This window comes from Cetorhinus maximus, chromosome 3 (genome assembly GCF_964194155.1).
Source record: "Cetorhinus maximus chromosome 3, sCetMax3.hap1.1, whole genome shotgun sequence".
Taxonomy (NCBI): domain Eukaryota; kingdom Metazoa; phylum Chordata; class Chondrichthyes; order Lamniformes; family Cetorhinidae; genus Cetorhinus; species Cetorhinus maximus.
In genome coordinates this window covers 200,834,232-200,851,627 of record NC_135881.1, presented here as the reverse complement: position 1 = coordinate 200,851,627, position 17,396 = coordinate 200,834,232, and the positions used below count along the sequence as shown (strand labels likewise).

General features: G+C 42.2%; 1 protein-coding gene across 2 annotated transcripts in view; it reads right to left on the bottom strand.

The window, feature by feature from the left end:
• Positions 1-2,182: 2,182 nt before the first annotated feature.
• The window catches only part of exosc7 (exosome component 7), a 32,914-nt gene continuing 17,700 nt past the window's right edge, over positions 2,183-17,396 (bottom strand). The window contains exons 6-8 of one of the 2 annotated variants that reach the window (XM_078539611.1): positions 12,596-12,719; positions 10,836-10,991; positions 2,183-2,335 (exon numbers count right to left, since the gene is read on the bottom strand). In XM_078539611.1, coding sequence (XP_078395737.1) covers positions 2,270-2,335; positions 10,836-10,991; positions 12,596-12,719 — 346 coding nt within the window. In that variant the 3' untranslated portion in view covers positions 2,183-2,269. Of the gene's footprint in view, positions 2,340-10,835; positions 10,992-12,595; positions 12,720-17,396 lie in introns of both variants that reach the window. The other variant, XM_078539610.1, reaches the window with a different exon arrangement.

The following is a 17,396-nucleotide window of genomic DNA, read 5'->3' as shown; positions in this document are numbered from 1 at the left end:
GATGAGTACAGCTCCAACACTCAAAATGAATTTGAGGGTTTAAACTGATCTTCACTCTTCCACAAATATTTTTGTGGCTGTATCTACAAAGATTGGTGACTGAAAGTATTAATGAACAACTCAAAGTGAGATAAGAGAGCCATAAACTTATTAATTTGTGCATGCCACTGTAGCTATTAAATAACAGGAAGACCGGAGGAGTCCATTTAAAGCATTTGTTCTTCATTTTCAGTTCACATGAATGGAATGGGGTTCACTAAATCAGCAAGGTTCACACAGATTTAGGGAGAACTCTCACTGAAATGGAGATGCTAGGCTGGACACATGAATATATTCAGCCTGTAACAAAGGAAGATTTGCCCAGTTAGCTTGGGTTTCACTTGAAAGTGAATTCTTGCTTTTAGCAGCAGCTGAATGGCGCTTTGGTTGCCTTTTTGAAATACTGGTAGGGAATTGAATAATCTATGTTCCATTTATTTATGTACATTATGTAGAATAAAGCCAGTTTATTGGCTTACAATTGTGCCGTATCTTACAAATGACTTTCAGCCTGTCTTCTGTAAAACAGATAAATACACATGATGGCACATATGAGATTACCGTAGCCAATAGATTCAAGGGTTCCATTTTACTGGACCTGGCTCACGCTATTGTTTAACTAGGTATTGGATGATAAAGACACCTTCTAGATAGTAAGGTGCACAAGGTCCACTTATGAATACGCCTGGCAACACTCAAACCAAAAGAATTATCGTGTTCAAACTGGCTGAAATTTTTGAGACACGTATGAACATACAATTTGAGAGCAGAAGTCAGCCATCCGGCCCCTTGAGCCTGCTCCAACATTCAATAAGATCATGGCTGATCTGATTGTGGCCTCAATGCCCTTTGACTCCCCTGTTTGTCAAGAATCTATCTACCTGTGCCTTAAAAATATTTAATGACCCCGTCTCCACTGCTGAGGAGGAGTGTTCCACAGACTAATAACTTTCCCAGAGAAAAAAGTTCTCATTTACATTTTAAATGGGAAGCCCCTTGTTTTTAAACTGTGTTCCCCCTAGTTCTAGTCTCTCCCACAAGGGGAAACATCCTTTCAGCATCCACCCTGTCAAGTCCCCTCAAGTCTTATTGAAGCGTATAAGACCGCCTCTCATTCTTCTAAAGTCCAATGGATACAAGCCCAACAGTCCAAACTTTCCTCATAACTCCTTCCCAGGAATGGGTCGAGTCAATCTTCTCTGAACTGCTTCTAATGCAATTATGCCCTTCTTTAAATAAGGAGACCAAAACTGTGCGCACCACTCTGGATGTGGTCTCACCAATTTCCTGTACAACTGCCAACAAAACATCCCTGCTTTTATATTTCATTCCTCTTGCAATAAACAACAACATTCTATTTGCCCACTTAATCACTTGCTGTAGCTGTATGCTAACATTTTGTGATTCATGTACCAGGACACCCAGAACCCTCTGTACCTCAGAGTTCTGCAGTCTCTCTCCATTTTGATAACATGCTGCTTTTCTATTCTTCCTGCCAAGGGACATTGGATGCTTTCTATATAAACTGGTATAATTTGGGCAGTGAAATTATAGAATATGTTGAACAGTACAAAAGACCATTATTCATGTGGCACATTCTCCACAGACATCAGATGTAGCCTTCATTACTCAAAGAATGTCCTCATTGGATGTTATGACAGAGGGCAGAAAGATCATTTAGTCAGGGAAGGGGAGTCTGGATTGAATGGCATTGTGAATTGGAACAGTATCCTTTCACTCGAGGATACGGTTTAAGAAGATGGCACCGACAGAGGCAATGAAAATATTGTTATGGACGAATCCTGTGATTTGATAGTTTAGGGATTTTCAATCTAGGTTTGAGTGGGACTGATTCCAAATCCCAAAATTACCCTTATGATGCAAAACCTGGCACAACAGTCCACAAGGATGACAAGTGTGGTAAGCAATGTCACAGCAGTGAGAATTAGTCTGACAACCCGTTTCATAAGCAAGATGTCTAGTAAACCTGAGGCAAGTGCACTTAATGAGACTTTTCATTTACGGGGACCAACTTGCCTCCAAATTGCAGTACGAAATGGATGCAATTTCCCATTTGTTTTTGTGTGTAATTTATTTCAGGGAAAGTATATAAACTTCCCAACAAATTCTCTCCAGCCACACATACAGTATTTTAAATAAATCTTTATTAGTATGAAGTATTTATACTGCAAAAGTCAACCAAGAAATCCAACTTTTTGGCGTTTCTTTCCTAAACTTTCTTCTTTCTCCAGGGTGGTCTGTAATGATTCATGCAACGCTTTCCCAACTCGGTTTCCTGTCTGAGAGAGAGAGAGAGAGAGAGAGCAGAAAAAAAAAGGTCAACTTCATTCTGGAATGAAAAAAAGTGTTGTAATTTAGGAGCAATTTTCCAAGTTGGCATTGGAGCCTCCTGTCACCTGGACTTGCATGGAAACCCTTCCCTTAATCCTAATCGTGTTTTAAAGACAACTATAAATCTCAGACCACAGGACATTGAAAATCTGATCAACAAGGACATGGGGGAATTCCAGGGGAATTCTTTTATTGTTTTTACCATTTACAAAGATGGAGAAGGTGGACAGGTAGCGCATTTCCTGATCTATAAATATCGAGACAACTCTAGGAATATTTGAAAAATTGGTTTGGATTAACTTATCTTCCCAACATTTTCACCCTTTCTGCCACCTTCCCCCAACACACATTCTCCAGATTGAGATTTCACTATATAAGAACGGGCATAAAACAAAAATGTAATTCCAGAGACAAGTATTCCTGAGAGTCAGGTATTCCTGACTGCACCGATCTCTTCTGTGGGCATGGGATCCCTCTCTTTTCTTTAATCTTCCCCCGACCTTCAACAAAGGTGCTCGAACCCAACTATTAAGGGGCACCCAGGAAATTGTCCCCTAAGATTTCTTCCCTCTGTCCTTGAACATCATAGGGCAGAGGTCTGGAGCACAGTAAATGGACCCTGCAGTGCATCATTCTATGAAAACAGGTACTGTTGCTCCAAAACACTGCATCACCCAGACACTGTGCTTGAACGAGTTTGCAACAAAGATTTCATATATTACAAAGGAGGCAGTTCCATTGTTGGGGTGGGGAGGAGAGTGAAGATCAGACAATGGCTAAAGTATTCCTGTTTTCAAATATTTGGTGCTAAAACAGTAAAAAAAAAACTTCAGGGACAAGCTCATAAGCATTTAGTATTGCCTTTTTTAATACCTTGTAGTCTGCAGATTGTTCCTCTGAGAAGCTAGCATACACCTGACAAAACACTTCACATTATAGTCCAAGCATCTCTTGGCCAATTCAATTTCGTAGCTATCATCTCAAATGAGGTGAAATATCTTTCAACTCCACCCTCTGTAAATTTAAGCACTAACTGAAGATTTTTAGTTAAATCAAATTCCTCAAAGGAATCAAAGTTGCCATCTCAATCACTATTTCTCCTTTCTTTCTTTATTCTAAGTTTTTCCCTAGCCAGGGAATGCTGTCTGACCTCCTTCTCTCTCTGATGCCCAAACTTTCGCATTTCCATTTCTTGCGCTTTTTTTCTTTCTCTTGCTCCCTTTTCTCATTGAAACTTTTTCATTTGTCTTTCAATCTGTCCCTTTCTTTCTCTTTCTCCTTTCTTTCTAAATCGAGTGTTTTCATTTCTCTTCCAATTCAATTATTTTCATCCTTCTTTCTTTCTCTCTTTCCTCCTATTCAAGCCTTTCCCTATCTCTTTCTATATCAAGCTGCTTCATTTGCAACTGAAGCCTCACTACCTCCGTCTGTGACACACTAGTTTCAGGTGTCTCTTCCAAATTTAAATGCCGCTTTAACCATTTTATTCCCACCTGCACTTTACCTGCTAACTCTCTCAACTGTGTTTTAGTCAGAGATTTTAAATACTCCACAGTCATACCTCCCACTCCCAGAAAAGTTTTAGCAACTGCAGTCCAGCCACTTTAACATCCCTCAATACAAAACTCCCGAGTTCAGTACTCTCCTCGTACTCGTATCCTTTGGATTCACAAACTCCAAATATTTCAGGGAATTTTAAATCTCGCAAAGAGCCCCCAAATTTGTTACGACTGTGGCTGATGTTATTTGCTGAGCAAGTCAAATCCCTGAGGGAAACTTGTCTTACTGATCATAACTTTTTTTTTTGTATTCTGAAAATGAGGGGAAAACTACTAATCTCAGAAGCATTGAATCCCAGTAACATTTTTAGGACTTTAAAATTTAAAAATGTATTAACAAGAAGCAAAACAACTTAAACCCACAAGGTGAAAATTATATAGTTGAAACAGTCTTACAAAACAATCCCCAAAAAGACCCACTTGGTGAGGACACACGAGTAAACTACTTGGCAACAGGTCCCTGATAGATTTTAACCATAAAAATCCAGTAATATTACCCAAGGCAAAAACTGCTGCTACTTTAATAAAGTATACCACGCGACTTCTCACTCTCTTCCACTTTTGTTATGATCCCAGCTGATGTTACTACTGGACAAGTCAGATCCCAGGGTGGGACCTGGCTTGATAGATCCTAACTTGAACGAATGAATAAAACATTTATTAAACAAGAAAAGATGGACTATATTACAATACTCCTTCACCCACAACTATACCTTTATAGATATATACAGATTCATAAAGATAACACAAGTTACAAATTCTATCTTACATTCTAATATTCCTAATAAGTACACAGTCCATGTAAACCAACAGGCAACCTGTGGTCAAAGACACCACACTCTGAAACTAAGTGACAGATGCTACCTCAAACAGACTCTATGGATCTCTCATCAACTCCCCCCAGACGCTTGCCAAACCATGAGCCAACCAGTATCACTGAATTTCATCTTTCACACAAGAGCTTTCAATCTCCACTCTCAAAGAGCCCGCTTTGGAATCTTCTCCCAAATGGCGCTCTCTTGGATGCCTTCCACAAGGGTCCACCTCCAGGGTTTCAAACTCTCTTCCGATGTTCCTCTCCCCTGGATTGCCTTCCATGCACTCTCTCAAATGCTCAGCCATGCCATCAGAACGCCACTGTTTCACATGCCCAAGGGAAAGGGTTACAGATCTTTGGCTGATTCCTTGGATCTTCTGGCTTCTCACAAACCTATTTTGCTTTAAGTCTGCATCCTGCAGCTTTCTCGCTTTAAGCTTGGAGCCTTCTTCTCTGCTCCTCACTTTTAAGTTCACTTAACAGGACCTTTTCCAGATTTCCATTCTTTTCCTTTGACTAGAAGGTCTTCTTGGGACTTTTTTCTGTCTCACTCACTGGTTTCTGGGACCTTCTCCTGTTCTTATGGGAAATCTGCTTTTTGCAGTTCCCTCTCCTGTCCAGCTCCTCCTGGCTCCAACTGAACTAAAAACCTACTTTTCTGTTTTTCTCTGTCTCTGTGGGTCCCTCTCTCTGGACCTCTGTTGCTAAACAACAGCACAGTTTTTTCTACCTTGTGTTTGTTTTCACCTCCTTCAAGAGTCATAAAACCTCATTAGGATGCAGGCATCTTTTAAAGTGAAACTAAAACCACCAATACAGAAACACAAATTAAATTTAAACTTAAAGATATACCTTATTCCTAACACATACACACAACTTTCTTAAAACTATCTCTAGTTCCTAACACCCTGCTGTGGAATAAAACCAAAGTAAGTTCAGGAACAGACTGTTCTCTGAAAACAAAGACTTCTGTGACTTGAAATTGGATGGCTGCTTCAAATTCACAACTTTTCTCAGCACACAGCTGGTCTCAGGACATCTCCCCCACACAGCCAACACAACTCAACTAAACATCTTTGCTCAAATATCCTTTTCCCCATTGATCTTAGACCCCATTGTTCTAAGCAGGTCTTTGAATTCAATTTTTCCAAAAAAAATCTTCCATGTTTTCCTATTGCCTCCACTTTCAGGTTAAATAAAATTTAATAAGCTTCCCTTGTTTACCTATGGAAACTTTGTAAGCTGTAAAAGTCCCTCATCACTTCTAATCTCCCTTTGAAATTTAACAGCTGAAAAGTCATCCGTACCTAGCAAATTTTAAAACCCTACCTATTTACTTGTACATTCAACTTCACCATAGCCTCTCACCTAGCACCTTTACCTTTCAGCTCTCTGCTCCCACAGACAAGTTGCCTTTACTAACCTTCCCCCAGTTTAATTACTCGCACACATACACACCCTTCTGTACCGAATACCACCATATTCCAAAAATATTTGAAAAATAACATCTTCACAGTGATCCCCACCCTGCAACCCCAACACAAGCCTAAGCTCCTGCCCACAAACAGCCTGAACTTTCTCCAATGGGAATACTAGTTAAAGAACTGGCAGTATGTCCTTACAGGTATTGAGTTAACTAAAACATGATACAGCTAGAGCACAATAATGTTTCGTTAGTAACAGTCCTGCAAATCTATGTTCAATAGAGTTGGGAGGGTGGGGGGGGGTGTAATTCAGAGCACAGCAGCTTAAGGGAGCAACTTTAAGGAGATCTGCAACCCTCGCTTCCCATTTGCTTTCATAGAAAGCAAATAAAAACATGCACTTGCTTCCAGTGTACAAGCTCACAGGCAGCCCTGCTCAGGGAGCTTAAAGGCTGCGACTTTGACAATGGGACCTTTTTAAATTGTGCAGGTGGTTATAATTTCAAGGGTGGAAATATTGCACTGTAGTGCAATATTAATTTGCAAATTATGCAGGAAACCAAATTATATTAGCCTCCAGACACATGTGTCCAAATCAAAGTGACAGCGAAAATAATGTTGCTCTGCCTGGAAACAAGAGCTGGCAAATTGAGCACTCAAGTTAGAACAAAATGTTACGCTGTACAAAACAACAGCTGGAAGTCTTCAGCTGTCAAGTGGAATAGCAATTTCACCATTACAACTCCCAGTGATGTATACAGAAGCAGCAGAGTGTATTTCTTCTTGTTTGCCATCACAACTGATGCTATCAAAGGCATTCAGTAACAGGAAAAAAGGGCTACCCAGCATTGCTAACAGTACTGTGCACTGGTAACAAATTATGCCCCATTTTTAATTCACCGCGTTAAGATTCGAGCTATGTTAACGTGAAACAGGCAAGCAACATCTCACTCATTTGGAAGTCTGAAACATTCACGGTGGGAGCTCCTTTGAGGAGAGGCAGCAGAAAATTACATTTGTCCTGTGTACAGATGCAGCACCCGGGTGTTACAAACACTTAGCTCTTTTGATGACAGATTGAAATCTGCAGCTACAGCCAGCCAGCCAGCCTGTTAAAGTAAGTGTGTAATCTGACAGGTTGCATATTGGTGAGACACAGATTCACAGCTGGGATTTAGCAAACTCCTGGTCTCCAAAGAACTGCAGAATGAAAGCGAGTTATTTTCACACCCATAACATTCTCACACACCACTGAGAAACCAGTCGGAGCAGACATGATGGTAGACTGATCAGCCCTTCAGTTGGGGAATGGCGAATGATATAACTGAAGCTGACGGGGTGATTTCATCCATACTTATGCACAAACCAAACCCAAATAGCCAACTGCATTCATGTTGCATAGCAGGATTTCATTGGCAAATTAAGATAAAGAAGAATGAATGTGCTTATGACAGGTGTCAGTTGGAAAATACAATCGAGAACCAAGTGGAATACAGAAGGGTCAGAGGAGAGGTGATTAAGCAAATAAGAGAAGCAAAGTGGGATTATGAAAAAAGACCGGCGGACAACATAAAGGGGAATCCCAAAGTCTTTTATCAGCACACAAATAGTAAGAGGGTGATAAAAGGAGGAGTTGGGGCAATTAGGGACCAAAAAGGGGAATTACACATGGAGGCAGGGGACATGGCTGAGGTGAATGAATTAAATGAATACTTTGCATCTGTCTTTACCAAGGAAGCAGATGCTAGCAAGGCCACGGTGACAGGGGAGGAAACTCTGTCACTAAAAACGTTCAAAATTGATAAGGAGGAAGTGTGGATAAACTGTTGGTACACAAAGGCGACAAGGCGCTAGGGCCAGATGAGATGCACCCAAGGATATTTAAGGAAGTAAGAGCGGAAATTGCAGGGGCACTGGCCATAATCTTTCAGTCATCCCTAAACTCGGGGTGCCAGAGGACTGGAGAATTGCAAACATTACATCCTTGCTCAAAATACGTTGTAAGGATAAGCCCAGCAATTACAGGCCAGTCAGTTTAACTTTGGTGGTAGGGAAGCTTCTAGAAACAATTACTCGAAATAGAATTGGTAGTCATTTGGAAAAATGTGGGTTGATTAGGAAGATCCAGCATGAATTTCTAAAGGGGAAATTGTGTTTAACTGACTTGGAGTTCTTCGATGAGGTAACAGAGAGGGTTGAATGAGGGTAATGCTGTTGATGTAGTGTACATGGATTTTCAAAGGGCATTCGATACAGTGCCACACAACAGACTTGAGAAAAGTTATAGCTCATGGAATAAAAAGGACAGTAGCAACGTGGATGCAATATCGGCTGAATAATAGGAAACAGAGGGTAATGGTCAATGGATATTTTTTGGGCTGGAGGAAGGTTTGTAGTGGAGTTCCCCAGGGGTCGGTATCGGGGCCCTTGCTTTTCCTGATATATATTAATGATCCAGATCTTGGTGTGCAGGGGACAATTTCAAAGTTTGCGGATGATACGAAACTTGGAAGCATTGTAAACTGTGAGGTGAGGAAGACAATATAGAACTTTAAAAGGACATAGACAAGTTGGAGGAGTTTTATTTACTCTTTTTATTTATTTACTGGATGTGGGCGTCACTGGCTAGGCCAGCATTTATTGCCCATCCCTAATTGCCCTCGAGAAGGTGGTGGTGAGCTGCCTTCTTGAGCTACTGCAGTTCCTGTGCTGTAGGTACACCCACAGTGCTGTTAGGAAGGGAGTTCCAGGAATTTGACCCAGCGACAGTGAAGGAACGGAGATATATATTCAAGTCAGGATGGTGAGTGGCTTGGAGGGGAACTTCCAGCTGGTGGTGTTCCCATGTATCTGCTGCCCTTGTCCTTCTAGATGGTAGCGTTCGTGGGTTTGGAAGGTGCTGCCTAAGCAGCCTTGGTGAGTTTCTGCAGTGTGTCTTGTAGATGGTGCACACTGCTGCCGCTGTTCATCTGTGGTGGAGGGAGTGAATATTTGTGGATGTGGTGCCAATCAAGTGGGCTGCTTTGTCCTGGATGGTGTCAAGCTTCTTGAGTGTTGTTGGAGCTGCACTCATCCAGGCAAGTGAGGTGTATTCCATCACACTCCTACTTGTGCCTAGTAGATTTTTGGGGGGGTCAGGTGGTGAGTTATTCGCCACAGGATTCCTAGCCTCTGACCTGGTGTTGTAGCCACAGTATTTATATGGCTAGTCCAGTTCAGTTTCTGGACAATGGTAACTCCCAGGCTGTTGATAGTAGGGGATTCAGCAATGCTAATTCCATTGAATGTCATGGGGCAATGCTTAGATCTTCCCTTGTTGGAGATAGTCATTGCCTGGCACTTGTCAGCCCAAGCCTAGATATTGTCCAGGTCTTGCTGCATTTGGACATAGACTACTTCAGTATTTGAGGAGTTGCGAATGGTGCTGAACATTGTGCAATCATCAGCAAACATCCCCACTTCTGACCTTATGATAGAAGGAAGGTCATTGATGAAGCAGCAGAAGCTGGTTGGGCCTAGGACACTACCCTGAGGAACTCTTGCAGTGTTATCCTGGGACTGAGATGATTGACCTCCAACAACCACAACCATCTTCCATTGTGCTAGGTATGACTCCAACCCTGATTCCCATTGACTGCAGTTTTGCTAGGGCTCCTTGATGCCACACTCAGTGAAGTGCTGCTTTGATGTCAAGGACAGTCACTCTCAGGTAGGTGACAGATGAAGTTCAATGCGGGGAAGTGTGAGGTGATGCATTTTGGCAGGAAGAACATGGAGAGGCAACATAAAATAAGGGGTACAATTCTTAAGGGGGTGCAGGAGCAGAAAGACTTGGGTGTATATGTGCACAGATTTTTGAAGGTGGCAGGGCAGGTGGCGAGAGCAGTTAATAAAGCATATAGTATCCTGGGCTTTCTTAATATGGGCATACAGTACAAGAGCAGAGAGGCTATGCTGAACTTGTATCGAACACTAGCTAGACCTCAGCTGGAGGACTAGCTGAGTACAGTTCTGGGTGCCACATTATAGGAAGAATGTGAACACATTGGAGAGAGTCCAGAAGAGGTTTACAAGAATGGTTCCAGGGATGAGAAACTTCAGTTATAAGGATAGATTGGAGAGGTTGGGACTGTTCTCCTTGGAGAGGAGAAGGCTAAGAGGAGATTTGATAAAGATGTCCAAAATCATGAGGGGGCTGGATAGGGAGAAACTGTTCCTGCTCATAAAGAATAGAGAACGAGAGGGCACAGATTTAAAGTGATTTGCAAAAGAAGCAAATGTGATGTGAGAAAAAACTTTTTCACACAGCGAGTGGTTCAAGTCTAGAATGCACAGCCTGGAAGGAGTGTGGTGGAGGCAGGTTCAGTCGAGGCATTCAAGAGGGCATTAGATGATTATTTGTTTCTATTCATGTTTCTATTCAATGTGCTAGGGTACAGGGAAAAGGCAGGATAATGGCACGAAAACATAATGTTCATTCGGAGAGCTGGTGCAGACACGATGATTCTGTGGCAATGTTTAACTAACTGCATTTAAAGCCCAGGGCAACACAAAAGGTGGGAGAAATGAAAGGTGACTACCAAGGGATTGAGCTGAACCGGAACAGAGGCTATCCAATCGTTCAATTAAGTCATCAATCCATACCTCTAACATTTCAAAGACGCTTGCTGGATCCAAACTGCCTCCTCCAACTTTCCTGAAGGAAGTGATGGTCCCTTTTCTGGTGACAGAGACCAACAGGCTGGCCATACGGCAAGCTTCCTCCTGTGAGGTGGCATCGACTACATGCCTGTAACCGATCTGTGGAAGACAAGCAACATCAGTAATCCATTTAGTGAGGGATTGTTTCCCCTGACAGGAGAATCTAAAAATGGGTAGCCCAGCTTCAGGATAAGGGGTTAGCCATTTCGGACTGAGACGAGGAGAAATTTCTTCACTCAGAGTTGTGAATCTTTGAAATTCTCTTCCACTGAGGGTTGTTGATTTTCAGTTGATGAGTATATTCCAGACTGTGATCAATAGATTCTTGGGCGATAATGCAATGGAGGGTTAAGGCGAGAAAGCGGATTTGATCAATCATGATCTTATCGAATGGTGAAGGAAGCTTGAAAGGCCTGTTCCTATTTCTTATGTTCAAGCACTTTGAGGAGCCTGGGCCTGTTTCTGTGCTGCAAACACTTTGTAATACTATGTAATATCTCTCGCTTTAATGCACAGAACTGAATCACTATAGATAACTCTCTCCGCACGAGTTGTGCTCTTTTTATCAAACCAAGTCTGGAGAAAGCTCTTTTACAAAATAAACCAAACTCTTTCTTTGAAAATACAGTAATGCAAGTAAACATATTTCCAAACACAGCAAAGCCATTTTGATGCAGTCCTTTTTCAACAAGAGAATTTTAGATCTTAAACGCGCTTTCTATACCTCTTCTGCATTGAAAATGAAAACCTGGCATAGGAATGTATGTTTTGGTCATTAGGTGTTGCTAAGTGAACCAGTGTTCGCAAACCGTGAAGTTGGGTTCGGAGTGTGGTGACGACATCTAGTGGCTTTTCATGTGTATGGCACCTCATATACATGTTTAAAAATGTGACCGGCATCTCCTGATGCTAATGCTTAGGCACACTTCTGTCACCATTCTTCACAGGTGTGCCATTCACCCTCACTATATAATGGACTCAGCCAAAATTACTCAAATTTGATGATGTTTAGCGACCTGATCACAATGAGGAATTTGCTGCACAAAAAGGCAAATTATAAAATGACAGAACAAGTTAACACTGCAGCTTATTCTAATTGAATGGCAGGACAGGCACAAAGGGTTAAATGGGTGGAAGTACTTCTGCTCAATAAATTTTGCAATGCTGCAACCCTTACACAAGTTTTAAAAAAAAGAGACCGCTTATATATGCAGGGCCCCATATATTCAAACTGTTCAGGCTTTTAAACACCCAGAACAAGCTCCCTTACGCTTTCGATCCCAAAATCATTCAAAGCAAGCCTTGCCGACGCATCAGCATCCTCTTAAAGGGAAGGCACACTAAAAAAAAAACTACAGCAACAGGTTCAACACATTAAAACCACATTATAACCCCACAAAGGTTACAACTGAAGGTTATCAAAACATCTACAAACCACCTACCTCTGTAGAAAAAAAATCTACTGCAGTACCCAATGGGCCAAAAGCATTTATAAAACATTTTTTTTTAAAGTGTCAGTTATTGTTAAGTGGCTCCATAAAAGTTGTTTTTAATGTCATTTTAATTCATATAAAAACTTTAGCATGAAGATAATAGTTGTCATGTGAATGAAATCCTCTATGCATTAAGAGTAAGAGGTCAAATACTTTTATTTAAGTTTTGAGTAAGATATTTACACATAAAAACAAGTAGATTTATCTTACTTTGCTTAAAGTGATGATGCAAGGTACATTTTCCACATTGAGACGAATGCAGTCAAATGGATCATCTGAGAGCTCAATTTCCTTGGAACCTTCATCATCTTCCAGTACTCGGACCTTTGGAATTCTTGGAAAGACAGAAAATAAAGTGGTTAAGCCGTATCTCCTCTTTGTTTAAAACAATCACCTTTCAGCCAACGTCTTTGCACCAGTGACCTAAGGCAGTTCCTTTCCTAGCATACTTAGACAAGTCTCTGCCAAATCGTAAATTCCAACTCTGACAGAAGAGTTGTAAGTTAAGATTGTAAAGCTACCAGTAGCCAGGTACACATTTGTCACTAAGTAGTACATGGCTGCCCGAGAATAAGAGAGGTGAGATTTAAGATAGTGCTACCAGCGTGGAGAAGCCAAGTGTCCAGGAGGAATGGACAGTGAATCTCCAGGTGGACGTTCATCACTGACATTTCAGCAGATTAACACAAACCTTCCAGAGAAAGAGCAGGCAACCAGTTCATCCGCACCGGCTCATTAGCACAGCTTTTTAAAAGGCTGGAAACATTGCTAGCTACCAGCATACAAACTTTAAACTATTCAGTAGATGGCATCAAATGCTGTTAACTTATTAGCTATCTACGGAATCTAATCCTAAATTAATCTCTCAGATTCCTAATGATATCAGACACTGTAAATTTATAATCAGCAAGCAGCTGATGTTGAATTACTGTTACATATAGTCGTTTGGCAGTACAGAACTTGAGTATTGCTGCGAAAAGAGACATATTGAAGCTTTTTGTCTTGCACACATCAGGGCACTTCGCCAGAATACCAATATAAGGGGAAAACAACAATTTACACTGCATATGAAGAGAGTGCTGATTCGTTGGCAAATGGGCTCTGATTGATAGAGGCATTACCATGGAGAATGCAACAGTGATGGGGACAGTTAACTGCCAAGCATTGTTTGAAATTTAAACCAAACGGCTTGACCCCGATTGGTCAAGGCATTGCCTTGAGGAATGAGTCAGCAAACGGCTGTCATTTATTTTGTTTAGCTGAAACAGGCACAGGGTGTACATGTTCTTTCTGTCTTCAAAGAACAGGGCCCTGTGCATTAATACGTGTAGCTTCCAGTATATGCAAATGGCCCACACTGCGAGCCCAACTAACAATCTTAAATTGGTTATCAGCATAATTCTTAGCACACTGAGGATTATTTAGCAAATGCTGTCCAATCGCAGAATCACGTCTAATGTTGGACACTGTGTTTTGAGTTTTGTAAGCACGGGCTGTTTGGGTACAGTCTGTACCTTGGCTGTTGCGAACAGCGGCTGGGAGATGCTGTTTGATACGCTCCGCTAGCCTTTGGGCCTACATACCTAGCATCTCACTTGTGCTGAAATTCATATACTACGTGACTCATTTGTGTGATAGGCAGAACGTCTGTTTGGCTTGATGGCAGCATCCTGTTAGAGGTGAATACCGCTCGTGTTGCTACTGCATAGTAGCAGCGTGAAACAGCCAACTTCACCTGTTGCTCAAATTTTTGAGATACCTTGCCCTTCCAGGGTAATCTGAGGTAGACTGGGCACTTTTCAGGGCCGAAAGTGACAGCATAAGGCCCGTTCATGAGTTTGCATGATACACAGTGCAAAATGCTCTGATCAGGGTGGCCATTATCCTACAAGATGCCTTTGCTGTGCCCTATTTCAGCATCAAGCTTGCATGGTGAGCAAATGGCTTGGGCCCTATTGACAAGGCTGCCAATAAGACCAATCTTATAGCGTGTGGAATTGTAAGAATCCCAACGCGTCTACTGATCAGTGAAGGTAGACTTGCGGTAGAACATGGTAGAGAGCCCCATGGCAGATTTCTCAACTAGCGCGTCAAAGGAGGGGGGTTCAACTGACTGCTCCATTTCAAAGGTGAATTTGAGTGCAGGATGGAGCCCGTTAAGACATAAGGAAATTGTTACATGCAGCTGCAGATTTAAATGTAGCAAACGCCTCTACCAATCAGAGTCCACTTGCCAACCAATTAGCACTCTCTTCACATACAGTATAAATTGTTGTTTTCCCCTCATATTGGTATTCTTGCGAAGTGCCCTGATGAGTGCAAGATGAAAAGCTGTGACATGTCTCTTTTTTCAGCCACACTGTGACATACCTAAATTGTAACCTCTTTGTAACCTCTTATTTATTTTGTCAATTAACCCTGTGGTTACTAATTTTAAAACATTTTGTACAAATAAAAGGACGGCCGACTTAAATGCTGCCAGTTTGTAAGCATGGCTATATCAGAGAAAATCAGCTAAACACATGCATTAGGGAGGAAGGTATAGGTTATTCTGAAAGGGTAAGATGAAGCGGGGAGTGAACAACCAATCCTTGGCTTTGTGATTTGAAGTTTCTCTTGACGATTTAACAAAACAAAACCAGTTAATTAATTCAATCAGCAGTTTGTGCTGATCCTAATGGGGGGTCAATAGCGTAATGCTAACATAATCCCAAATGGGTGATGCAAGAAAATTCAAATGCCAAATTTAGACCAAATTAACTTGCAGACATAAAACTGGGTGGCAAACCCATGGGAGACAATGTAATGGTAGTGTCACTGGACTAGTAATCCAGGAGCCGAGGCTATTGCTGTTAGGACAGGTGTTCAAATCCCACCATGGCAGCTGGTGGAATTTAAATTCAATTAATAAATCTGAAATTGAAAGCTAGTTTCATGGTCATCGTTACTGAGACTATCATTGAATGTTCACCAATTTCCTTTAGTGAAGGAAATCTGCCGCCCTTACCTGGTCTGGCCTACACGTGGCTACAGACTGACAGCACAGTTTCACTTCCTCCAAATAAAAGGTGTGTCTATGGGTACCTGCATGGGCCCCAGCTATGCCTGTCTCTTTATGGGGTATGTGGAACATTCCTTGTTCCAGTCCTACTCAGGCTCCCTCCCACAACTCTTTCTCCGGTACATTCAATGATTACTTCGGTGCTGCTTCATGCTCTTGTCTGGACCTGGAAAAATTTATTAATTTTGCTTCCAATTTCCACCCTTACATCATTTTCACATGGTCCATCACTGACACTTCCTTTCCTTGACCTCTCTGTTTCACTTTCTGGTGATAGACTGTCCACCAATATTCATTACAAGCCTACCGACTCCCACAGCTACCTCGATTACAGCTCCTCACACCCCGCTTCCTGTAAGAACTCCATCCCATTCTCTCAGTTCCTTCGCCTCCGTCGCATCTGTTCTGATGATGCCACTTTCAAAAACAGTTCCTCTGACATGTCTTCCTTCTTCCTTAACCGAGGTTTTCCACCCACGGTGGTTGACAGGGCCCTCAACCGTGTCCGGCCCATCTCCCGCGTATCTGCCCTCATGCCTTCTCCTCCCTCCCAGAAACATGATAGGGTCCCTCTTGTCCTCACTTATCACCCCACCAGCCTCCGCATTCAAAGGATCATCCTCCACCATTTCCGCCAACTCCAACATGACACCACAACCAAACACATCTTCCCTTCACCACCCCACCCCGGCGGCATTCCGCAGGGATTGTTCCCTCCGGGACACCCTGGATCACTCCTCCATCACCCCCTACACCTCAACCCCCTCCCACGGCACCTTCCCATGCAACCGCAGAAGGTGCAACACCTGCCCCTTTACTTCTCCTCTCCTCACTGTCCAAGGGCCCAAACACTCCTTTCAAGTGAAGCAGCATTTCACTTGCACTTCCCTCAATTTGGTCTACTGCATTCGCTGCTCCCAATGCGGTCTCCTCTACATTGGAGAGACCAAACGCAGACTGGGTGACCGCTTTGCAGAACACCTTCGGTCTGTCCACAAGCATGACCCAGACCTCCCTGTCGCTTTCCATTTCAACACACCACCCTGCTCTCATGCCCACATGTCTGTGCTTGGCCTACTGCAATGTTCCAGTGAAGCTCAACCCAAACTGGAGGAACAGCACCTCATCTTCCGACTAGGCACTTTACAGCCTTCCGGACTTAATATTGAGTTCAACAACTTCAGATCATGAACTCTCTCCTCCATCCCCACCCCTTTTCCGATCCCCCCTTTTCCAATAATTTATCATTTAAAATTTTTTTTTATATATATATTTTTCTTTTCCCACCTATTTCCATTATTTTTAAATGTATTTCCATCCATTGTTTTATCTCTAACTTTTAGCCTATTTCGATCCCTTCACCCCACCCCACCCCCACTAGGGCTATCACTTGCTCATCCTGCTTTCTACCCTTAATGTCACCATTAGCACATCCCTTAGATAATATCACCACCGTCAACACTCCTTTGTCCTTTTGTCTATGACATCTTTGGCAATCTCTTCTTTGCCTCCACCTATCATTGGCCCTTTATCCAGCTCCACCTGTCCCACCCCCCTCAACCAGTTTATATTTCACCTCATTTCTATATTTCTTAGTTCTGATGAAGAGTCATACGGACTCGAAACGTTGACTGTATTCCTCTCCGCAGGTGTTGCCAGACCTGAGTTTTTCCAGCTATTTTTATTTTTGTTTTGTTTTTTCTGACGGCAATGTGGTTGCCTCTTAACTGCCCTGTGGAATGGCCTAGCAATCCACTCAGTTCAAGGGCAATTAGGGATCGGCAACAAATGTTGGCCTTCCTCGTGATGCCCACATCTCATGGAAGAATAAAAAAAACCCAGATGAGAGTTAAGGTAAACTGGTTAAGGATTAGTATGGTGCCCTTGATGAATATTTTTATATTATATGAGTATAATCATTCTTCAGCAGGTTTTGATTACATTCCAAAA